The sequence below is a fragment of the Bombina bombina genome, chromosome 5 (assembly GCF_027579735.1).
Source record: "Bombina bombina isolate aBomBom1 chromosome 5, aBomBom1.pri, whole genome shotgun sequence".
In the NCBI taxonomy this organism is placed as follows: domain Eukaryota; kingdom Metazoa; phylum Chordata; class Amphibia; order Anura; family Bombinatoridae; genus Bombina; species Bombina bombina.
Window position 1 is genome coordinate 913,465,456 of NC_069503.1, and position 26,547 is coordinate 913,492,002.

Consider the following 26,547-nt stretch of genomic DNA (forward strand, 5'->3'; position numbering starts at 1 on the left):
TGTGCAAAGTACAATAGTAAAAGTTCAGAACACATCCCAACATGTGATTGTATAACCATAGGTTTTTTGCAGGTTAATGCTGGGAGTTGCCTGTGTGACCACAGAACACATTTAAGCACTCCCATAGGTGTATTACATGTGCAGTGCGCAATAATAAAAGTGCAGAAGCGTTAGCATAGTTTACCTGTATAGATTACAATTTATTTTATTTTTTTAATAAAAAACGTTGACCTGCCACTGCCTGCACTGATATCATGTGAGTTTGACATGATGCTTCACTAGTGTCTCTGACTACAGGGGTTAGTCTTTCTGTTTTACCCATTGGTGTTTTAATTATTTATTTATACGTGCCAACAGTGTAAAAGAAAAAACACACAGTATCAGATTAAAACATATTACAGAAGTAAGAACACCTCGCAGGGTGTTAAATAAAAAAAAAAAAAAAAAAAAAACATACCAGGCATTTTAAGGTTTCACATACCATCCCTTTCAATCTGGCAAAATACGACAAGTTAGGATCTACTACATACATTATAAACCACCGTAGTATATATACTTAAAAGCTTATCTAAATAGTGTAATAGAAAATGAATATATATAAAAAAATAAATAAAAAATAAATAAAAAAAAAGAAGAAAAAATAACCCTGGTCTCTTCAATACATTGTAATCAGTTACTGGCTACTGAATAATAAAAAAAACAAACAAAAAAAAAAAAAAGCAAATCTTTCAAGATTTTCTACTTTTACACTGAAGCACTTTTTATCTTGACACAAAAAATTATAAAAAAACAACCAAAAAAAAGAAAACAAAGGAAAAATGGAAAAAAAAAAAAAAACACAACGAAAACATATCCTTCTCTCTCGCAAGCTCCGCTCCCCCCCCCCACCCTCCCATTATATTAATCTAGGGACAAAATTCGATCCGTCTCGCTTCTTAACGATAATATGTTATGTGTCTCTATAGTTCCTAATCCATTCTACTGGAAATTCACCCAGTATCGCTAAATCACCGAAACATTCTGAACTAAAAAATGGATGTACTATCGACTTTTGAATGCTTTCCGTGTATGTCTTAATTATCGGAAGCCATCCTACTAAAAATGTCCTGACTTCCTTTTCTTGTGCTTCTCTAAGATGAAAGGACTCATACAATATATGCATCTGGATTTCCTTAATGAACACTGAAAAATTAGGCATTTTATTAGCTTTCCAGTTTTTCACTATCAATTGTCTGACCAACAATATAATTATATTTAGGATTTTTTTGTGTAATAATACTTCCTGACTGGCATAATTAAGAAAAAAAATACAGTCTGCATCTAGGCAGATCTTTAGTTTAAAAATATTGTTAAACCAATAAGCAACCTTCTTCCAAAATTGTCCAACCTTAGGACACTCAAAAAACATATGTAAAATGTCTGCGTTAATGAAGAGACACCGTGGACAAGAAAAAGTTTGACTAGTAGACATTTTAGACAATTTTAACGGTGTACAATAAAAATTGTTAACAAGTTTCATATGGCTCTCTTTCCAGCTCATTGGTATCCTACATTTATTAACTATTTTACAACTAACCCTAATTGTCTCTTGATCCGTCCCTGGAGTCACTAAACTCCATTTATCCTGGAGGATTTCTATCCATGCATTACTCTGCTTGGCCAGCATAATACTATACAGTATCAATATTGAAGGGGCCTTAACTCTAGCGATAGTGATACTGGGTCTTATTTCAAACCATGCGACCGCTCCGCCACCATCCCAATCCTTAGATTTGATGTAATGACAGACTTGTAGATATGGAAACAAATTGTTACTTGGGAGATCAAACAGTCTCTTTAAATTATCAAAGGAAGTTATTCCTGCACCTTCTATAAAAAATTGATATACTGTCTTCAGTCCTTTCGTAGACCATGCTCTAAATACCTTCTGATTAATCCCTGGGGTAAACTCAGGGTTACCCATTAAGGGTAGATATTCCGAGAATGAGTAATCCTGACCTATAATAGAACATAGATTTTGCCAAGCTTGAATTATATTTTTAACCGAGCTTAGACTTTTAATATTACTAGGCAAATCTTTGATCTGAACATGTAATAACGCTTTCACTGAAAATGGAAAAACTAAAAATGTTTCAATATCCTTAGTGGAGAACCAGCTTGTTTCAGCGAGCCAATCTAACGCAATTTTCCCCAGGGCGGCCAAATTATACAGCTTTATATTAGGTAATGCTAATCCCGCGTATTCGCGGGTTTGCATCAATTGTTCTAACGCAATTCGTGATTTATTCTTTCCCCGCCAGATAAACTGCGAAAAGCTTGAGTTTAATTTCCTCAAATCTTCTTTTATTAACATTAATGGTAAATTCTGTAATGGAAAAAGTAACCGCGGAAAGATAATTGTCTTTATAAGGCTAACTTTGGCAGATATTGAAAGCGGGAAAACAGCCCAAAGTTTCAGATCTGTAAAGATTTTCTGAAAAAGCGGTTGAAAGTTGAGATCGTACCACTTTTCTGGATTTCTATGTAATAAGATCCCTAAATATCTTAATGAGTCAACTACTTTAAATGGAGTATTAACTGTCTTCGTACAGCTTTTATCGATCCACATTATTTCACTTTTATTATAATTTATCTTGTATCCTGAGAAAGAACTAAAGAGATCTAAACACTCTAATACTTTAGGAATAGACTTGGGTGTATTATATAAACTTATTAAAAGATCGTCTGCATATAAAAAGATTTTAAGCACTATTCCACCTATAGTAATCCCTTCCAACACTTCCCTTAGCCAAATAGCCAGCGGTTCTAACACTAGGTTGAACAGGAGGGGGGATAATGGACACCCTTGTCTAGTACCTTTTTTAAGTCTTATCCCAGGTGTTAAAGAATTGTTAATCAATAGATAAGATATAGGACTTTGATAAATATTGCGAATACACCGCACAAATTGGTTTTTAAAACCAAACTTTTCCAGCGTTTGAAATAAATAATCCCATTCAATAGAATCAAATGCTTTAACTGCATCGAGAGTTAATAGTGCCATATCATTTTTAGAATCTTTACGAGTACCTTTTTTTAAGGTCCAAATATAATCTAATAGGGTAATAATTTTCTGCATATTTTTGGATGGGTTCCTTAAAGCCATAAATCCCGACTGATCGGGGTGTATAATTTGGTCCATGCATTTCATTAATCTAGCTGCCAATATAGAAGTCAAGATCTTATAGTCTACATTGAGGACCGAGATAGGTCTATAAGAAGCTGGATCCTCTAAATCTTTATCTTTTTTAGGTATTAATGAGATATTAGCCGCTACGAAATATTCTGACGGTGGGATACTATTGATAAAATAGTTATTATAAAGTTTTTCAAGAGAAGGTGTGATTTCTTCCACTAAAATGTTATAATATTCTGCCGGGAGGCAATCCGGACCAGCAGCTTTATTTAATTTAGTTTTCTCGATTGCATCCTCTATTTCTTTGGCTGTAATAGGTGCATTCAGATTCTCAAGAAGATTTTCTGCTACTCGAGGTATATGTATTTGTGCCCAAAACTTCTCTTGATTCTGTTTATGATTACAACAGCACGTATATAGCCCTTGGTAGTAATTAAAGAAGGTCTTGCTGATATCTGTCGATTCAGTGTATCTCTTATCTTGATCTCTAATGGCTAATATAAGATTTTTCTTTTTTCTACACTTTACTAGATTTGCAAGATGTTTAGCTGAACATCCATAATATCCTTTGAAATGTAAATTCAGTTTTGTCTCCTCTTCTAGAAATTTCTGTTTCAAGAACAGATCTCTTTCCTGTCTAGCACTCCGATACCTTTCCCAGTATACACTATTTGGGTCAACTACATATTTCCTATAACTGTTTCTTACTTGTTTAGCTAATTGGGATTCTCTAGCACTGTCTTTCTGCTTCTTTTTGCACATATAAGATTTTATTTCTCCTCTTAAAAAGGCTTTAGAAGCTTCCCAGAATGTTTAAATTTTTTGAAAATATGATATATTAAGTGTACAATAATCTTTCCATATCTGTTTTAGCCATAACTTAAATCTTATATTTTTATATAGATAGCGTGGGAAGACAATGCTTGTGTTCTTTTTTGCTGGGTTTATTAACGATTGGAATGATAACGAGACGATCGCATGGTCCGAGACGACTATATCCCCAATAGAGGGCTCCATTTTTTGTACGGCAAGAGATTCCGAAATTAGTATGAAATCAATTCTAGAAAATGTCTTATAGGTTTTAGACTCATAGGAGTAAGTATGCAGATCAGGATTGTACAGTCTCCAGACATCAAATACTTTTAAATGATAGCAAAATTTTTTCATGTATTTAGCATGTTTATTGTGTAGAGTAAGTTTTTTTTTGGAAAATCTGTCTATCTCCGGACATAATGAAAGGTTAAAATCACCCCCTATTACTAATTTTCCTGCTACAAATGGAAATAGTTTACTTTTAATCCTTTCCCAAAATGTTTTAGAGAAAACATTTGGTGCATAAATATTACAGAGGACTAATTTTATTCCGTCAATTTGAATTTGTAATAGAATGTACCGTGCCTCAGGATCTAATTCGTATTGTGTTATTTGATATGATAAATTTTTATTTATAAGGATAGCAACCCCTAATTTCCTAGTTCTACAAGGTGTAGCTAGTACTTCTCCTACCCACCTAGATCTCAGTTTGGAAATTTCAGTATCCTTTAAATATGTTTCCTGTAGAAAAACTATACTTGGCTTTTGAAGACCTAACTTTTTAATTATTAGTTTCCGTTTTATTGGGTTAGTAATGCCCCCCACATTCCAAGAAAGGATCTTGAGATTATCTATTTTATCAGACATATTTGTTAATGAGATAGAGATTTTACTCTATTTACTAGATCTGTTCCCATACCATCTATCTTCCCTCTTAAATGTTTAAGTACTCTGCGTTCCCTGGTTTCTATACTACCAATTCTTCACCTATTACTCTTACCCTAGGGGCGAGAGGGGGGGGGGGGGGGTAGAGCGGCGAGCGGGAGGGAAAAGAAAAAAAAAAGAAAAAAAAGGGGGGAAACACGCATTCCTTACAAAATAAACCAACTTAACAAGGCAATTAAAAGACTCCATCTTGAATAATAAGATACTATTTAAACATCATCTATCACTCTATAGTTTCAATGTATTCTTTTACTTTAGCAGCCTCAGAGAATACAATCTTATTACCGTTTTCATTTACTATAATTTTAGCAGGGTATATCAGGCGGGCATTTATACCTTTGTTAATCAATGTTGTGCACAGGGGAGACATGGCTTTCCTTTTTTGTAGTGTCTCGTTGGAAAAATCTTGAAACAACAAAACTTTCTTATCATCAATAGTAAAAGTATTAAATTTCCTGTATAGCCTCAGTATCTCTATTTTATCTTGGAATTTCAATAATTTAAATATACATACCCTATTTCTAACTAAACCATTTTCTGTGTATCTTTTGGGTCCTATTCTGTGCGCTCTTTCGATGGATAAAGGTAAAACATGTGGGGGGAACCCTAGAGCTTTGGGTAGTGTTGAAGAAGTAAATTCAATTAAGTTGTCATATTCTGGGGTTTCAGGGATACCAAGTATCCTAATGTTATTACGTCTGGAGCGATCTTCTTGTTCCTCCAGACGTAACTCCATATTCTGAATTTGGGACTGTTGTTTGGCTAGCATATTTTCTTGCTTAGTGACTGTATCTTCTAGGTCGGATATCCTGTTTTCAGCCTCCTCCATTCTGGAGGCGAATTGTTTCACCTCCACATTGAGGGTGCTGAGTTCTATTGTAATACCATTTAGCTCCTTTTTAATTATCTCAAACTGGGGTGAGAAGATATTACTAAACTGCGTTAATAATGTCTGGTTATCATTGCCTATTACAGAGGTTTCACATAGATCAGAGCTCATATCAACCCCCTTATTATTTTTTTCTCTGGATTTGACAGGCATTTTGGGGGAGTGTTTGGTGATCGGCGTGCAAAATTTTTCCATAGACACTGGAAAAGTGTCAGTAGTGTATAAAAAAACACAACTAATATGTGAGTGTGATCGGTTACCTGTGTATACAGGTCCCACTATTAATACTACCAAAAAAAAAAAAAAAGTGAGAATATGTCGGATAATCTATATAGTGTAGTGTACTAACTTAAAAATGTAAATGCGGTGAATTTAACTTTTTTTTTTTTTAGAAATAAATCACACTTCCTATCCTCCCTTTACAAAAAAGTGTTTCCGGGGGGAGGTCCCTCTGGTGTTGGTGCTAAAACTTACAAACTTGCTTAGTGTTATAGTGAGGAAAATAAAAAATAAAAAAATGAAGTAGAGAAAAAAGAAAAAGTAGAGAAAGAAACAAAGGGAAGAGTCTGTTTCTATCTATATTCCAGAAGGGGGCAATAGATTTTGCTAGTTAACCTCTAAATCTATGTGAGACTATAATATTTTCTGATGTCACAAATACGTTTCTTCAGGTGATTAATAGACAGAGCAAATTTTATCTCATATTCAACACAGATATATCATATAGATTCCCAGAAGCCAAAATTAGAACCTATGGAGAAAAGAATTCTGTTTCTTACATCATTATACTGTCTGGGTATAAGATCAGCTACATATACCAGCCATCCTAAACATTTAATCTTTGAATCAACAGTGATTAAATTCAATAAGTTCAACCAATACACAAAAATCTCCAGCTTCACAAAGTCCTTTTAAAGCATATTCTTCTTACTGGATTTATATAAAGAGTTTTTTTTTTTTTTTTTTTCCTTTGTTTTTTACTTCTTCCTTAAGATTTTACACAGATGGAACACCTCCATAAGAAAAGAAAGAAATGCTGTACACTGCTTCGAATACCCTGCTGTTCTAAAAAAAAGTTATATGTTCTCCTTTTCCTTGTTATTACTTGGGCTCATAATGTAGGAGACAGGTTATTTATCTTGACAAAGTCATATCAGCGTGTTCCAGGGGGACAAAACAACCCACAAGTTTAAAATAGTGCAAACCAGTACGTCAGGGGAATCACCTTAGCCAAATATTTTACAGTTCGTTAATGTAGTGTTTAAGAAAATCTTACCCACTCCTTGGGTAACGTTTATGGCTGAACTCCTTGCCTCTGAGTCTCACCAGCCTCTACATTCCATAAACTCCTTACCACGTGTCGGCCGAAGTCTCCAGCTCTCCAGCACGCCACAATACTAACCGGTGAGTAAAGGGTGCCAGCAACGGATCGCTCCACGGCAGCAACACTCTGACCCTCCGGCAGCTTGGGTTGCTGTAGCAAATTCCGGCGGTATCGGACCACTTCACCCTACCAGGAGGGTGAAGGTCCTGTCGTCTGCTGTGTCGGCCAGGCAATACTTGGTAGGTAGGTGGCAGTCAGAGGGAGAAACCGCTAGTTGTCATCCGGGTCTCTCTGGTGGAGATAGACAGGTGGTTCCTAGATCTATTCCCTGAGTGCGGGTCGTAGTGTATCCACTAGTGTGGCTTCCGGCGAGCTCTGCGGTGTAATCCGCAGCGTGGTAGTTGCCCAACGAACCGATGTGGAAGCGGTCACAGGCTGATCTCGATTTGGAGCAGTGGTCACAGTTAACTCTTGCTTGCCGCTGAAACCAGGAGCAGCGTGCAGCATGGGCTCCTCCTCCGGAAGTCGGTAAAGCCTATTGACATGATGCTTCACTAGTGTCTCTGACTACAGGGGTTAGTCTTTCTGTTTTACCCATTGGTGTTTATGTGTGTGTGTATGTATGTATTTATGTGACTATGTGTGTATTTATGCATGTACTGTATGTGTGTGTGTGTGTGTGTGTATGTTTGTGGAACCAGCAAATTACAGACCTTGTTACTACAGCAAGGGGGTGGGTAAACAGTGTCACTACAGGGGGTGCAGAGTGCACAATTGCGACTGGGCCCCCAAGGGTGGGGGCCCATCTTCAAAAAAAATAAAATAAAAAACGTTGACCTGCCACTGCCTGCACTGATATCATGTGAGTGTGACATGATGCTTCACTAGTGTCTCTGACTACAGGGGTTAGTGTTTCTGTTTTACCCATTGGTGTTTATGTGTGTGTGTGTATGTATGTATGTGTGTATGCATTTATGTGACTGTGTGTGTATTTATGCATGTACTGTATGTGTGTATGTTTGTGGAACCAGCAAATTACAGACCTTGTTACTACAGCAAGGGGGGGTAAACAGTGTCACTATACAGTACCACTATATACAGTACGGGGGGGGGGCTGGACCATGTCACAGACTACTGTAGTCACTTTATAAAGTACTGGGGCGGTAGGGTCAGGCCAGCAATCTCACCGGCAGATTACAGACTGTGTAACTGACTCACTATATACAGTATTGGTGGGTTAAACAGTGTCACTATATACAGTAATAGGGGGTCAGACCATCTCACAGACTGTGGGCACAGGGTACCTCCTTTTGCAGACATGTCATCTTATTCACATTTTTTTTTCTGTGTTAAATGTTAAAAAAAAGAAAGAAAAAAAGATATGTATTAAATTCACTTTTTTTTGGGGGGGGGGGGGAGAAGGGGGGCCTTCTTAAATTCTTGCACCTGGGCCCTGTGAATTCTAGTTACGCCTCTGGCCCTGGTGTTGCTATTTCAGTAGGGTGTGACAGTGAGATTATTAGCTATGACTACGGCCTACAGCTAAAACATGTCAGCATATGTCACAGCCACAGCCTACTTCTGTGCTAAGATGTGTGATTTTTAACTCCAATATAAGATTACCATTTTTAAAACTAAGCACTCCCATAACTGTAGTACATGTGCAAAGTACAATAGTAAAAGTGCAGAACACATCCCAACATGTGATTGTATAACCATAGGTTTTTTGCAGATTAATGCTGGGAGTTGCCTGTGTGACCACAGAACACATTTAAGCACTCCCATAGGTGTATTACATGTGCAGTGCGCAATAATAAAAGTGCAGAAGCATTAGCATTGTTTACCTGTATAGATTACAATTTTTTTTTTTTTTTATAAAAAACGTTGACCTGCCACTGCCTGCACTGATATCATGTGAGTGTGACATGATGCTTCACTAGTGTCTCTGACTACAGGGGTTAGTCTTTCTGTTTTACCCATTGGTGTTTATGTGTATGTATGTGACTGTGTGTGTATTTATGCATGTACTGTATGTGTGTGTGTGTGTGTGTATGTATGTATGTGTGTATGTATTTATGTGACTGTGTGTGTATTTATGCATGTACTGTATGTGTGTGTGTATGTGTGTATGTATGTATGTGACTGTGTGTGTATTTATGCATGTACTGTATGTGTGTGTGTGTATGTGTGTATGTATGTATGTGTGTGTGTGTATGTGTGTATGTATGTGACTGTGTGTGTATTTATGCATGTGCTGTATGTGTGTGTAACCAGCAAATTACAGACCTTGTTACTACAGCAAGGGGGGGCGGGGGTAAATAGTGTCACTATACAGTACCACTATACACAGTACGGGGGGGGGGGGGGGCTGGACTATGTTACAGACTACTGTGGTCACTTTATAAAGTACTGGGGCGGGTAGGGTCAGGCCAGCAATCTCACCGGCAGATTACAGACTGTGTAACTGACTCACTATATACAGTATTGGTGGGTTAAACAGTGTCACTATATACAGTAATAGGGGGTCAGACCATCTCACAGACTGTGGGCACAGGGTACCTCCTTTTGCAGAACATGTAATCTGATTCACATTTTTTTTCTGTGTTAAATGTTAAAAAAAAGAAAGAAAAAAAGATATGTATCAAATTCACTTTTTTGGGGGGGGCTTCTTAGATTCTTGCACCTGGGCCCTGTGAATTTTAGTTACGCCTCTGGCCCTGGTGTTGCTATTTCAGTAGGGTGTGACAGTGAGATTATTAGCTATGACTACGGCCTACAGCCAAAACATGTCAGCATATGTCACAGCCACAGCCTACTTCTGTGCTAAAATGTGTGATTTTTAACTCCAATATAAGATTACCATTTTTAAAACTAAGCACTCCCATAACTGTAGTACATGTGCAAAGTACAATAGTAAAAGTTCAGAACACATCCCAACATGTGATTGTATAACCATAGGTTTTTTGCAGGTTAATGCTGGGAGTTGCCTGTGTGACCACAGAACACATTTAAGCACTCCCATAGGTGTATTACATGTGCAGTGTGCAATAATAAAAGTGCAGAAGCGTTAGCATAGTTTACCTGTATAGATTACAATTTTTTTTTTTTATAAAAAACGTTGACCTGCCACTGCCTGCACTGATATCATGTGAGTGTGACATGATGCTTCACTAGTGTCTCTGACTACAGGGGTTAGTCTTTCTGTTTTACCCATTGGTGTTTATGTGTGTGTGTGTGTATGTGACTGTGTGTGTATTTATGCATGTACTGTATGTGTGTGTGTATGTGTATGTATGTATGTGTGTATGTATTTATGTGACTGTGTGTGTATTTATGCATGTACTGTATGTGTGTGTGTGTGTATGTATGTATGTATGTGACTGTGTGTGTATTTATGCATGTGCTGTATGTGTGTGTAACCAGCAAATTACAGACCTTGTTACTACAGCAAGGGGGGGCGGGGGTAAATAGTGTCACTATACAGTACCACTATATACAGTACGGGGGGGGGGGGGGCTGGACTATGTTACAGACTACTGTGGTCACTTTATAAAGTACTGGGGCGGGTAGGGTCAGGCCAGCCATCTCACCGGCAGATTACAGACTGTGTAACTGACTCACTATATACAGTACTGTTGGGTTAAACAGTGTCACTATATACAGTAATAGGGTGTCAGACCATCTCACAGACTGTGGGCACAGGGTACCTCCTTTTGCAGAACATGTAATCTGATTCACATTTTTTTTTCAGTGTTAAATGATAAAAAAAAAAAGAAAAAAAAGATATGTATCAAATTCACTTTTTTTTTGGGGGGGGGGGGGGGGGCTTCTTAGATTCTTGTACCTGGGCCCTGTGAATTTTAGTTACGCCTCTGGCCCTGGTGTTGCTATTTAAGTAGGGTGTGATAGTGAGATTATTAGCTATGACTACGGCCTACAGCCAAAACATGTCAGCATATGTCACAGCCACAGCCTACTTCTGTGCTAAGATGTGTGATTTTGAACTCCAATAAAGGATTACCATTTTTAAAACTACTACCGGAGGCTTCATTATTTTGCTCGTTGTCTACATATACTAAAACAGTCTAATACTAGAGCAATCTTTCCAATGTTTCATTTTAATCTTCTCCTAGTATGTGATTGTATAACCTTAGGTTTTCAGCAGGTTAATGCTGTCCAAGGAGAACATGGGAGGTGTCTGTGTAACCATGGAACACATTTAAGCACTCTTATAGGTGCAGAACATGTGTAAAGTATAATAGTAAAAGTGCAGAACACATCCCAACATGTGATTGTATAACCTTAGCTTCTTTGCAGGTTAATGCTGTACAATGATAGCATGGGAGGTGTCTGTTTACCCATGGAACACATTTAAGCACTCCCATAACTGTAGTACATGTGCAAAGTAAAATAGTAAAAGTGCAGAACACATCCCAACATGTGATTGTATAACCATAGGTTTTTTGCAGGTTAATGCTGGGAGTTGCCTGTGTGACCACAGAACACATTTAAGCACTCCCATAGGTGTATTACATGTGCAGTGCGCAATAATAAAAGTGCAGAAGCGTTAGCATTGTTTACCTGTATAGATTACAATTGACTTGAAAAAAGTCTCCATTTAAACTGAAGGCACCTGTCTGACATTTAATACATACATACACACTAGGTAATTATAGGAACAAATTCATGTGACCACTATTTACCCACTCAGAAGGGGAAGCAATAGTAAACACAGGTTGTAGATTCTGTGGTTTACCTTTGCAACAGTAAATCACTCAAAGTGGGGGTGGGAAGAATAGAAAGTGGTAATTTAATGATGCAACAATAGTAAGTTAAGAAATATCTAAGTGAAAAAAACTGTATTATATGTAATATGTGGTTAAGAGAAATTTATAATCCAGTCATTCTTTTTTATTGTTATATTTTGTTATGGTTTGCAAATGTGACTATTAAACTCACTTTTAGTTAAAACATCACAACACTCGAAAAAATCACCTATATTATCATCATCTATATTTATCTATATGAATAGAAACATATTTAAATATATATATATATATATATATATATATATATATATATATATATATATATATATCTTTATATAAACACATATATATATATATATATATATATATATACATACACACTGTATATATATATATATATATATATATATATATATATATATATATATATATATATATATATATATATAATATATATAAATACACACATATACACACATATATATTGTATATACACATAGAGAAATATAAATTTAAAAATAAAAAAAAGTCAAGAACATAGGAAAGTCAACTATTTTTTATGAAAAACACGCTGAAACGTATTAAAATTGATCTTATATATATACAGGCAGTCCCCGGGTTACAGACATCCGACGTAAGTACAAATTGTACTTACAAACTCAGAAAAACAAAATGTATGCTTACCTGATAAATGTCTTTCTTTCCTGGCATGGAGAGTCAACGAATCCATTCCATTCACTAGTGGGAATTCAACTCCTGGCCAGCAGGAGGAGGCAAAGAACACCCCAGCAGAGCTGTTAAGTGTCACTCCCATTACCCATAATCTCCAGTCATTCGGCCGAAAGAAAATGGAAATAGAAGATTACACAAGGGTATAGAGGTGCCTGAGGTTTATAAAAAAAAAAAAACTGCCGTCTTAAATTGAATTTCGGGCAGGTTGTGGACGCTCCATGCCAGGAAAGAAAGAAATTTATCAGGTAAGCATACATTTTGTTTTTTTCAATGGCATGGAGAGTCCACAAATCCATTCCAATTACTAGTGGGAACTGTCATGATACAATCATGTGGAGTAGTTGATACCTGGATTGGCTACTCAGCAGAGGTGGTATTGTGTTCTCAGCCCGGAAAAAGGTTAATGTGAATTGCCTTTTTCTGTGTGCAATCTGCTCAGAAGGCTGTAAGCTGAGATTTCCACCTCCCCTCCTTCCTTCCCCCTCCTCAGCCTAGTGCTGTTAAATATAACTGTGTGTAGGAATGCAGAACGCTCCTCCCCTTGGAGACTGATAGTGGGGGCTAAGACTTGTTTTGCATTGGCTGAAGTCGTTGTAAATCATGTCCAGGGCGTTGTCTTTGACAAGACAAAGAGAATTGGATTCAAGTAGGAAAGAAAAAGGTTTTTTAAGCAGAACTGCTCTGGGACCAAGAGACTAACATCGGATGGCAGCTCTCCACATACCTAAAGGAATTTGATAATAAGTAAGGTATTGTGTAATTCTTTTCATGTCCCATTTTGTTATTAAAGAACTGTAGCTTTGCATTTGTATGTTATTCTGAATGTCTTTATAATTTTGCACTGTGTAACCTGTATTGATATTTTTGTTATTAAACACATAGAAAATCTCATTCTGTCTTTGGGCTCTAATATCTGAATTCACACTCCTGTTGAGACAAGGCTAAAGGCACGTTATACCTAAATAGTGTGAGTTGTTAGGAGTTCCCCAAAACTCCCCTTTAATTTAAAAGTTTTGGTGATGGCAGCAGAGAAATTGTTAGAGCAGCATGGACAAGATCTGGGGTTAATGTGGTGGCTCCTTTAAGGTCCTTTTGCAGAGTTGCAAGGATAAGGGAACCAGAGCTGTGTGCCATTAACCCCTTCATGCCCACGCCCCTCTATTGTGACACTGAGAAGGCTTGATTCGTCACAGGAACCAATACCCAAGCTAGAGGACACAGAATGAAAGGGAGGGAGAACAAGACTGGCGGACCTAAACAGAAGGCACCACCGCTTTCCTCTCAAACGAACTTTCCTCTCAAATGAACACTCAGCTGAGGTAAAAAGCTTAATTTGAAAAAAACCTGAGAAGAAAAGAGAGCACTAACAGAATGAGCCGTAATTCTCTCAGAACGCTGTTGACCAGCTGTCTCGTTATCCAACCGAATAAAACTTCTTAAACAAAAAGAAAGGATAGAAGAAGTGGCCTTCTGGCTCTTACATTTACCAGAGCAAACACAAAAGAAGAAACAGAGGATTGTCGAAAGTCTCTAGAAGCTTGAAGATAGAACTTCAGAGCATGCACGACGTCCAGATTAAGCAACAGACGTTCCTTCTGAAACAAGGATTAGGATAGAACGAAAGAACGGAATTTCCTGAAGAAGTTACATCATGAAGTAACATTAGGAAGAAATCCCAACATAGCATGAAAGGATCGCCCTATCCGCAAGAAAAATAAGATAAGAGAGATCATACTGTAGAGCCGAAAGCTCAAAAACTCTTTGAGCAGAAGAAAGGGCGTGAAGAACTAAACCTTCTAAGATAACAAATAATAACAACAGAGTGCATAGGCTCAAACGGAGCCTGCTGCAAAACCCTAAGAACAAGGTTAAGGTGGAGCAATAGGATTAAACACAGGCTTGAATCTGAACAAGGCCTGAACAAAGGATTAAACATATGGAAAGTCTGCCAGACGGAAATGCAAAAAAATCGACAAGGCAGAAATTTGACTTCTCAAATTACTGACTGACAAGCCCTTCTCCAGACCCTCCTGAAAAAAACATAATTTATGCTTACCTGATAAATTCCTTTCTTCTGTTGTGTGATCAGTCCACGGGTCATCATTACTTCTGGGATATAACTCCTCCCCAACAGGAAATGCAAGAGGATTCACCCAGCAGAGCTGCATATAGCTCCTCCCCTCTACGTCAGTCCCAGTCATTCGACCAAGAATCAACGAGAAAGGAGTAACCAAGGGTGAAGTGGTGACTGGAGTATAATTTAAAAGATATTTACCTGCCTTAAAACAGGGCGGGCCGTGGACTGATCACACAACAGAAGAAAGGAATTTATCAGGTAAGCATAAATTATGTTTTCTTCTGTTATGTGTGATCAGTCCACGGGTCATCATTACTTCTGGGATACCAATACCAAAGCAAAAGTACACGGATGACGGGAGGGATAGGCAGGCTCATTATACAGAAGGAACCACTGCCTGAAGAACCTTTCTCCCAAAAATAGCCTCCGAAGAAGCAAAAGTGTCAAATTTGTAAAATTTGGAAAAAGTATGAAGCGAAGACCAAGTTGCAGCCTTGCAAATCTGTTCAACAGAGGCCTCATTCTTAAAGGCCCAAGTGGAAGCCACAGCTCTAGTGGAGTGAGCTGTAATTCTTTCAGGAGGCTGCTGTCCAGCAGTCTCATAGGCTAAACGTATTATGCTACGAAGCCAAAAAGAGAGAGAGGTAGCAGAAGCTTTTTGACCTCTCCTCTGTCCAGAATAAACGACAAACAGGGAAGAAGTTTGGCGAAAATCTTTAGTTGCCTGCAAGTAGAACTTGAGGGCACGAACTACATCCAGATTGTGTAGAAGACGTTCCTTCTTTGAAGAAGGATTTGGACACAAGGATGGAACAACAATCTCTTGATTGATATTCCTGTTAGTGACTACCTTAGGTAAGAACCCAGGTTTAGTACGCAGAACTACCTTGTCTGAGTGAAAAATCAGATAAGGAGAATCACAATGTAAAGCTGATAACTCAGAGACTCTTCGAGCCGAGGAAATAGCCATTAAAAACAGAACTTTCCAAGATAACAATTTTATATCAATGGAATGAAGGGGTTCAAACGGAACACCCTGTAAAACGTTAAGAACTAAGTTTAAACTCCATGGCGGAGCAACAGCTTTAAACACAGGCTTGATCCTAGCTAAAGCCTGACAAAAGGCCTGGACGTCTGGATTTTCTGACAGACGCCTGTGTAACAAGATGGACAGAGCTGAAATCTGTCCCTTTAATGAACTAGCTGATAAACCCTTTTCTAAACCTTCTTGTAGAAAGGACAATATCCTAGGGATCCTAACCTTACTCCAGGAGTAACGTTTGGATTCGCACCAGTATAGGTATTTACGCCATATTTTATGGTAAATCTTTCTGGTAACAGGCTTCCTAGCCTGTATCAGGGTATCAATAACCGACTCAGAAAAACCACGTTTTGATAAAATCAAGCGTTCAATTTCCAAGCAGTCAGCTTCAGAGAAGTTAGATTTTGATGTTTGAATGGACCCTGTATCAGAAGGTCCTGTCTTAGAGGTAGAGACCAAGGCGGACAGGATGACATGTCCACTAGATCTGCATACCAAGTCCTGCGTGGCCATGCAGGCGCTATTAGAATCACTGATGCTCTCTCCTGTTTGATTTTGGCAATCAATCGAGGAAGCAGCGGGAAGGGTGGAAACACATAAGCCATCCCGAAGTTCCAAGGTGCTGTCAAAGCATCTATCAGAACCGCTCCCGGATCCCTGGATCTGGACCCGTAGTGAGGAAGTTTGGCGTTCTGGCGAGACGCCATGAGATCTATCTCTGGTTTGCCCCAACGTCGAAGTATTTGGGCAAAGACCTCCGGATGAAGTTCCCACTCCCCCGGATGAAAAGTCTGGCGACTCAAAAAATCCGCCTCCCAGTTCTCCACTCCCGGGATGTGGATTGCTGACAGGTGGCAAGAGTGAGACTCTGCCCAGCGAATTATCTTTGATACTTCCATCATTGCTAGGGAGCTTCTTGTCCCTCCCTGATGGTTGATGTAAGCTACAGTCGTGATGTTGTCCGACTGAAACCTGATGAACCCCCGAGTTGTTAATTGGGGCCAAGCCAGAAGGGCATTGAGAACTGCTCTCAATTCCAGAATGTTTATTGGAAGGAGACTCTCCTCCTGATTCCATAGTCCCTGAGCTTTCAGAGAATTCCAGACAGCGCCCCAACCTAGTAGGCTGGCGTCTGTTGTTACAATTGTCCAGTCTGGCCTGCTGAATGGCATCCCCCTGGACAGGTGTGGCCGATAAAGCCACCATAGAAGAGAATTTCTGGTCTCTTGATTCAGATTCAGAGTAGGGGACAAATCTGAGTAATCCCCATTCCACTGACTTAGCATGCACAATTGCAGCGGTCTGAGGTGTAGGCGTGCAAAAGGTACTATGTCCATTGCCGCTACCATTAAGCCGATCACCTCCATGCATTGAGCTACTGACGGGTGTTGAATGGAATGAAGGACACGGCATGCATTTAGAAGCTTTGTTAACCTGTCTTCTGTCAGGTAAATCTTCATTTCTACAGAATCTATAAGAGTCCCCAAGAATGGAACTCTTGTGAGAGGAAAAAGAGAACTCTTCTTTTCGTTCACTTTCCATCCATGCGACCTTAGAAATGCCAGAACTAACTCTGTATGAGACTTGGCAGTTTGAAAGCTTGAAGCTTGTATTAGAATGTCGTCTAGATACGGAGCTACCGAAATCCCTCGCGGTCTTAGTACCGCCAGAAGGGCACCCAGAACCTTTGTGAAGATTCTTGGAGCCGTAGCCAATCCGAATGGAAGAGCTACAAACTGGTAGTGCCTGTCTAAGAAGGCAAACCTTAGGTACCGGTGATGATCTTTGTGAATCGGTATGTGAAGGTAAGCATCTTTTAAATCCACTGTGGTCATGTACTGACCCTTTTGGATCATGGGTAAGATTGTCCGAATAGTTTCCATTTTGAACGATGGAACTCTTAGGAATTTGTTTAGAATCTTTAAATCTAAGATTGGCCTGAAAGTTCCCTCTTTTTTGGGAACCACAAACAGGTTTGAGTAGAACCCTTGTCCTTGTTCCGACCGCGGAACCGGATGGATCACTCCCATTAATAACAGATCTTGTACACAGCGTAGAAACGCTTCTTTCTTTATCTGGTTTGTTGACAACCTTGACAGATGAAATCTCCCTCTTGGGGGAGATAATTTGAAGTCTAGAAGGTATCCCTGAGATATGATCTCTAGCGCCCAGGGATCCTGAACATCTCTTGCCCAGGCCTGGGCGAAGAGAGAAAGTCTGCCCCCCACTAGATCCGGTCCCGGATCGAGGGCTCTCGGTTCATGCTGTCTTTGGGGCAGCAGCAGGTTTCCTGGCCTGCTTGCCCTTGTTCCAGGACTGGTTAGGTTTCCAGCCTTGCCTGTAACGAGCAACAGCTCCCTCCTGTTTTGGTGCAGTGGAGGTTGATGCTGCTCCTGTTTTGAAATTCCGAAAGGGACGAAAATTAGACTGTCTAGCCTTAGCTTTGGCTTTGTCTTGAGGTAGGGCGTGGCCCTTACCTCCTGTAATGTCAGCGATAATTTCTTTCAAACCGGGCCCAAATAAAGACTGCCCCTTGAAAGGTATATTAAGTAATTTGGACTTAGAAGTAACATCAGCTGACCAGGATTTTAGCCACAGCGCCCTACGTGCCTGGATGGCGAATCCTGAGTTCTTAGCCGTAAGTTTGGTTAAATGTACTACGGCCTCCGAAATGAATGAATTAGCTAGTTTAAGGACTCTAAGCCTGTCCGTAATGTCGTCTAGCGTAGATGAACTAAGGTTCTCTTCCAGAGACTCAATCCAAAATGCTGCCGCAGCCGTAATCGGCGCGATACATGCAAGGGGTTGCAATATAAAACCTTGTTGAACAAACATTTTCTTAAGGTAACCCTCTAATTTTTTATCCATTGGATCTGAAAAAGCACAGCTATCCTCCACCGGGATAGTGGTACGCTTAGCTAAAGTAGAAACTGCTCCCTCCACCTTAGGGACCGTTTGCCATAAGTCCCGAGTGGTGGCGTCTATTGGAAACATCTTTCTAAATATTGGAGGGGGTGAGAACGGCACACCGGGTCTATCCCACTCCTTAGTAACAATTTCAGTTAGTCTCTTAGGTATAGGAAAAACGTCAGTACTCGCCGGTACCGCAAAGTATTTATCCAACCTACACAATTTCTCTGGTATTGCAACGGTGTTACAATCATTGAGAGCTGCTAAAACCTCCCCTAGTAATACACGGAGGTTCTCCAATTTAAATTTAAAATTTGAAATATCTGAATCCAATCTGTTTGGATCAGAACCGTCACCCACAGAATGAAGCTCTCCGTCCTCATGCTCTGCAAGCTGTGACGCAGTATCAGACATGACCCTAGTATTGTCAGCGCACTCTGTTCTCACCCCAGAGTGATCACGCTTGCCTCTTAGTTCTGGTAATTTAGACAAAACTTCAGTCATAACAGTAGCCATATCTTGTAATGTTATCTGTAATGGTCGCCCAGATGTACTAGGCGCCATAATATCACGCACCTCCCGGGCGGGAGATGCAGGTACTGCCGCGTGAGGCGAGTTAGTCGGCATAACTCTCCCCTCGCTGTTTGGTGAAATTTGTTCAAATTGTACAGATTGACTTTTATTTAAAGTAGCATCAATACAGTTAGTACATAAATTTCTATTGGGCTCCACCTTGGCATTGGAACAAATGACACAGATATCTTCCTCTGAGTCAGACATGTTTAACACACTAGCAATAAACTTGCAACTTGGTTATAATCTTTTTTAGCAAAAACGTACTGTGCCTCAAAGAGGTACTAAACGATTAAATGACAGTTGAAATAATGAACTGAAAAACAGTTATAGCATCAAACTTTAAAACAACACAACTTTTAGTAAAGGTTTGTTCCCATTAGTAAAATAACAATAATTAAATTTGACATAAAAAATTACAGAGCAACGTTTTTATTCACAGTCAATATAAAATTCTCACAGCTCTGCTGAGAGAATCTACCTCCCTCCAACCTTGAGATCTGTCAGAGATGAACCGGATCATGCAGGAAATATAAGAGTAGCTGACTGGAAATTTTTGATGCGTAGCAAAGAGCGCCAAAAACGGCCCCTCCCTCTCACACACAGCAGTGAAGAGAAACGAAACTGTCACAATTAAAAGCAAACAACTGCCAAGTGGAAAATAATGCCCAAATATTTATTCACTCAGTACCTCAGAAATGTAAACGATTCTACATTCCAGCAAAAACGTTTAACATGATAAATACTTATTAAAAGGATTAGTGACTTTTAACAGAGTAGTTCCGGTGAAATACCATCCCCAGAATACTGAAATGTATACATACATGTCATTATAACGGTATGGCAGGATTTTCTCATCAATTCCATTCAGAAAATAAAAACTGCTACATACCTCAATGCAGATTCATCTGCCCGCTGTCCCCTGATCTGAAGCTTTTACCTCCCTCAGATGGCCGAGAACAGCAATATGATCTTAACTACTCCGGTTAAAATCATAGTAAAAAACTCTGGTAGATTCTTCCTCAAACTCTGCCAGAGAAGTAATAACACGCTCCGGTGCTATTGTAAAATAACAAACTTTTGATTGAAGTCATAAAAACTAAGTATAATCACCATAGTCCTCTCACACATCCTATCTAGTCGTTGGGTGCAAGAGAATGACTGGGACTGACGTAGAGGGGAGGAGCTATATGCAGCTCTGCTGGGTGAATCCTCTTGCATTTCCTGTTGGGGAGGAGTTATATCCCAGAAGTAATGATGACCCGTGGACTGATCACACATAACAGAAGAAAAGGACAGAATGCGGGAAACTCTCATCCGACTCCAAGAGAAAAAACCCTGAAGTCGCACCAAAAAAAGGTGTTTACACCACACGGTAAATCTTACGAGGTACCGGCTTACAAGCCTGAAACATGGCATCAATAACCCATTCTAAGAAACCTTGTCTAGACAAGACTAGGCATTCAATCGCCAAGCACTCAGCTTCAGAGAATCTAGATTTGGAAGAAGGAAAAGACTCTGAAGTAGAAGGTCCACCTCAGAGGCAATTTCCACAGGAAAAAGGATGACATTCTCAACAGGTCCGCAAACCCAATTCTGCGCGGCCAATCTGGAGCGATCAGAATTACTGAAGCCTGCTCCTGTCAGATATGGGCTATCACATGAGAAAGTTGGATAAAAAGAAGAAAAAAGGCAATTAGACTAAAGTCTAACATGAAAGAGATTGAATGCAGAAAGATACACATACAATATTTAAAATGTAATTGACTATTTACATGAACTTGCCACCAGATGGCGGTAAATAACATGAAAGTTCAGGCGAATTGTATTTTTCCTCATACCTTTTTGTAAAATGTTATTTCACAAAGGAAAATATTTTTTATTACACAAAGGAAAATAAATATAAATGAGGACAAACTGTTTAATAGACCTCAGTCCCCATTTCAATGAAGATATATATAGATATATACTGTATGTGTGTATATATATATATATATATGTATATATATATATCTATATATCTATATATATATTATATTACATTATATAATAAAAATCTCAGACATAAAGGCAATAATTTAAGTCAAAATCCACTTTAAAGCGACCGAAGTGCAGCATTTTTCCCCTGCACTCTAGCGTGGTTGGACAGGGGCACCATCTGAACACATTACAGATAGCCCTCAGTATACGCCGGGGTTAGGTCCCAGAAGGAATGGTTGTAAATCGAAAACGTTGTAAATTGAAACCCAGTTTATAATGTAAGTCAATGGGAAGTGAGGGAGTTAGGTTCCAGGCCCCTCTCAAAATTGGCATAGGTAACACCTAATACATTATTTTTAAAGCTAAAATGAAGACTTTAAATGCTAAACAGCATTATAAACCTAATAAAATAATCACACAACACAGACTTTACTTGCATTTTTCTGCAAACAGTTATTTCTATGCATTCCAATCTGGACTGATTTATACACAGGAAGATTTTGTTCCTTTGCAAGCTGCTCGATAGCTCAGGTCTGGTTAAACTGATTAATTTCAGCTTGCTTGGCTTGCATATCTTTGCTGCAACACAAGCGGACAGCTCCACCTACTAGCTATTTTAATCAATGCACTGCTTCTTAATGCTTTTCAATAGCAGTCACATGACTGAAAAAAAAGGTTGTTATTCTGAAATGGTGCAAATTGAACCGTTGTAAACCGAGGGCCACCTGTACAGAGATAACCCGTTGTCTACATCAAGTTGAAAAATAAAGCCTCAACTATAATTAAGAGAATGGCAGGCGAGAAAGAGGGAAATCCTGCAAGGAAAGTGGACAAATGGCGCAACACAAATAACCCACTGCCGCCATGACTACAGTCTATCTGAGACTCCTTCATGAGGAAAAAATGTAGATGTCATTTTTTGCATAAAAGCGTATCTCATAAGCGACGGGAGTATACAGACTAGCACACTTAATAAAGATTAAACATAATTTAATACTGTTCGCATCACCACCCTTTTAATTTACAGTTGAGACAAAGCGCTTCAGAGGGGTGAGACGATGGCGCCTAAATCTTTTCAGATGCATAACTAACTTCCGGGTAGAAAAAAGTTACATACCCTGAGACTTAGAAAACATCGCTAAGTCACTAAAAATCTCCCTTAAATAATAGTAGAAAAAAAAGAGTATCGGCTACTACACTCTCCCGCCGATCAATGCTCTACAATAATAGAAATATAAAAAAATGTAACCCCACGCAATGATTACAGCTTAACATTTCACAGATGGAAAAGTGCTGTGGTCGCTAAGGGGTTAAACTACAATTTTCTATTGTAATATATACGTTTTAAACACTGCACACATACATACATATGCTTACATATGTACACACACATATACATATAAACCTGTGAGCCCTTCTCAGTCCAAAACCCGATCATAAACCATATCACTTTAAATCACTGTTAAAACATTTTTGTTTCCAATAATAAACCATGATTTTACATTAGTGTTTTTCCCAGAAAATCTTGCCAGCTGGATGGCATTATGAAGTAGCCAGGTGGCATTATAAAGTAGCCCAGTGTGGGCAGTGTAATATTTTCTGATATTATATAATTTTCTGCTATCCAAAGCACAAATTAATTCCATAGTTTAACATAAATGTATTTAATTATAATTTGTGCAATAGAAATGGAACATATTACTAATTTTAGCTTAATATTGGCTAAAGTTTAAGCCAGGTGGTCAGTAAAATCTAAAAAGGTCCTGGGGAGAACACTGAATATGTATAAAATATGAGTGAAATACTTTGGGCGAGATTACATATAAGGCGCAAGTTTCAGCGTACCGCTTTAACCCGCGTCGCCCGTGTCAACTGGCACATGGGGGTACCACATAAACCCCGCCCCAATTACCTAAATTTAAAAATACTAAGTTACAAACAATTAAAATAAAAAAACTTTACTTAAAAATAAAAAAAAACTAAGATTAAATTAATCTAAGATTTAAAAAAATAAAAAATTCAAAATTACATAAAATAATAAACCAAATTATCAAAAATTAAACCTAATCCCTATGAAAATAAAAAAGCCCCCAAAAATAAAACACCCTCTAATCTAATGCTAAACTACCAATAGCTTTTAAAAGGGCCTTTTGTAGGGCATTGCCCTAAATTAAACAGCTTTTATCTTAAAAAGTATTAAATCCTCCCTCTAACAGTAAAACCCCTCAACCACCAAACCCACAAAATAAAAAAACCTAATACTAAAAAATCCTGAACTACCCATTGCTCCTAAAGGGGCATTTGTATGGGCATTGCCCTTAAAAGGGCTATGAACGCTTTTACTGCCCTTAAAAGGGCATTCAGCTCTTTTAAGAGTGCTCAATAAATCTTTTTTTTTAAAAACAAACCCCCAAAAATTAAAAAAAAAAAGCCTAAGTCTAAGCCCCAGATAGGTACTCATGGTTTCTGAAGTCCGGCGCTGAAGTCTTCTTCCAAGCGGTGATAGCTTCTTCCAGGAACAAGCTGGCATGGAGCGGAGGGCGGAAATGAAGATTCAAATTCAAATCAGCCAATAGGATGAGAGCTACTGAAATCCTATTGGCTGTTCAAATCAGCCAATAGGATTTCAGTAGCTCTCAAATCAGCCAGTAGGAATGAGAGCTGCTTAAATCCTATTGGCTGATTTGAACAGACAATAGGATTTAAGCAGCTCTAATTCCTATTGACTGATTTAAATTTTTCAGCCAATAAGAATGCAATGGTACCCCCAGTATAAAAGGGGTACCTTGCCTTTGAATCCTCAGTGTGCGGCGGACAATCGCATGAAGAGGACCTCCACTTCGGATCGATGGACCTCCGCCTGGACCTCCGCCTCCACACGGATGAAGAAGATGCCAGTCCCTCGATGAAGATGGAGCCGCCTGGATGAAGATGGACCTCCGCCCCCACGCATCGACTGCTCCACCGCCGCAGGGATGAAGAAGATGCCGGTCCCTCGATGGAGGAAGATGGAGCCGCCTGGATGAAGATCATTCAAGTCGGACTTCAGCAACAGTGAGTACCTAAAGAGGGGTTAGTGTTAGGTTTTTTAAGGTTTTTTGGGGTGTTTTTTTTTTAGATTAGGGCTAATTGGCAATTTTAGAAGAGCTGAATGCCCTTTTAAAAGCAGTAAAAGAGCTGAATGCCCTTTTAAGGGCAATGCCCATACAAATGCCCCTTTAGGGGCAATGAGTAGTTTAGGATTTTTTAGTGTTAGGTTTTTTTATTTTGGGGGTTTGGTGGGTGGGGTTTTTACTGTTAGAGGTGGGGACTCAGTATTTTTTAAGGTAAAAGAGCTGTTTAATTTAGTGCAATTGGTAGTTCAGCATTAGATTAGGGGGTGTTTTTATTTTAGGGGGGCTTTTTTATTTTCATAGGGATTAGGTTTGATTTTTAAATTTTTGATAATTTGGTTTATTGTTTTATGTAATGTTAGAATTTTTTTGTAATCTTAGGTTAATTTAATTTAAATTTTTCTTTATTTTTAAGTAATGTTAGCTTTTTTATTTTAAATGTTTGTAACTTAGTATTTTTTAATTTAGGTAATTGGGGTTAATTTAGGTTGTGTTAGGTTAACGGGTGTTAGGTTAGGGGGCTTAGTAATTAAATTAGTTATTTGCGTTGTTTGGGTTTGGCGGTTTAGGGGTTAATTATTTTTTTTAGGATTACTGCGTTCTGTGGGTTTGGCGGATTGGGGGTTAATACGTTAATTAAGTTTATTGCGTTGGTGGAGGATGGCGGTTTAGGGGTTAATAGTTTTAATAGGTACTTTGCGATATGGGTGAATAACGAATGGGGGTTAGTAGTTTATTACAGTATATTGCGTTATGGGGTGATGGCGGTTTAGGGGTTAATAGTTTAATTAGATGTTTTGCGATGTGGGGGTTGGCGGATTAAGGGTTAATATAGTTTATTAGTTATTGTGGTGGGGGACGACAATTGACAGGTAGATAGATATTGCGCATGCGTTAGGTGCTAGTACCTATTTTCAGGGGTTACCGTGCTCACATACTCAGCACAAGTCTTGCTGCTCCTGCCTATGTGTGGCGAGGTAAAAATGGGGTAAAATGTCTCAATTTTCTCTGCGTAAATCCTTGCGCTGAATATGTGATACCGATTTGCGATGCCGTTCTATGTTAGCTTATGGGAGTAAAAATTGCGGGGGACGGGCGAAATATAAACGTCGCATTTATATGCAGTGCTATATATGTGATACCAAAACCCCGTAAAAACCAGCGTTGCTGGCTTTTGCGGGCGACGTTGCATATGTAATCTTGCCCCTTATTTTGATATATTATACATGTGTTTTGCTATGCGTATTTTCAAGCATTGACACTTCACTTCGGGTCTCCAAAAGCGCTACATTTGTAAATTGAGTGATGACAGCACAATCTGCGCTATCCATTCAAAGTATAGATGTCCTAAAAAATGTTGGTTGCATTAAGATTCTCTGGTAAACCTTTTTTTACCATCTACTTGTAATACCAGATTGTGCGCTATTCTTTGTGCAAGCTTGCGCTACGGATACCGTACACTCTGCCTGGGCTATCAGTTCGGCTCCACTTGTAATATAGCCCTTTTTTTTTTATAGATATTTTAGAATTATTTTTTGTGTGTGTTCATGCACCTTAGTTTTTTTTGTTTTGTTTTTTACATTTTTGGTGTGCAAGTGCAGTGTCTGGCTATCTGCATATCACTCCTATCTCTGACATTTATAAAAGATGAGCCTGAGAATCATAAGGAACCTTCATGTACAGGGACACATGGATTATGAATTTAACCCTTTATTTGTGTCACATTTGGTATCTACTGGAGTTACCTTATTTACAATGAAATCACTTTGTTTAGTGAACAAAACATCACCTATATCATTACAAAGTTTCCTATAAGAGTTTTCTTGTTTAAAACGTATCACAAACATTTCTACTAAAAGCTATATGTGCTTTTCCATATACAATTTCTCTAACTGTTGGATGATGTCATAGCAATACCATCAATGATGACATCAAACTCTGGCACTGACATATTTTTTCCCTCAAATTATTACTTTAATATGGACCAAAAATGAAATGCACAATGCACACTTACCCGCTGTTTTATTTTCTCAGGAAGAAATGGTTTAATTAATGAAAAGACAGGATGAAAGAACAAAGGTTCATTTATAAGATGTATTCCACGAACTTTTAATGGGAATGAATCCTGAAGAAAAAAAGAATAAAGCATATTTGTGCAATGACCTCTTTAGTACATAGTAATTGAACACGCAATTTTGTGCTATT

The 26,547-nt window shown here is 38.6% G+C and overlaps 1 protein-coding gene across 1 annotated transcript in view; it reads right to left on the reverse strand.

Moving 5' to 3' along the window:
- The window catches only part of TTPA (alpha tocopherol transfer protein), a 274,300-nt gene that overhangs the window by 67,767 nt on the left and 179,986 nt on the right, over positions 1-26,547 (reverse strand). Inside the window, exon 4 of the mRNA XM_053715072.1 lies at positions 26,357-26,467. Coding sequence (XP_053571047.1) covers positions 26,357-26,467 — 111 coding nt within the window. The remainder of the gene's footprint in view (positions 1-26,356; positions 26,468-26,547) is intronic.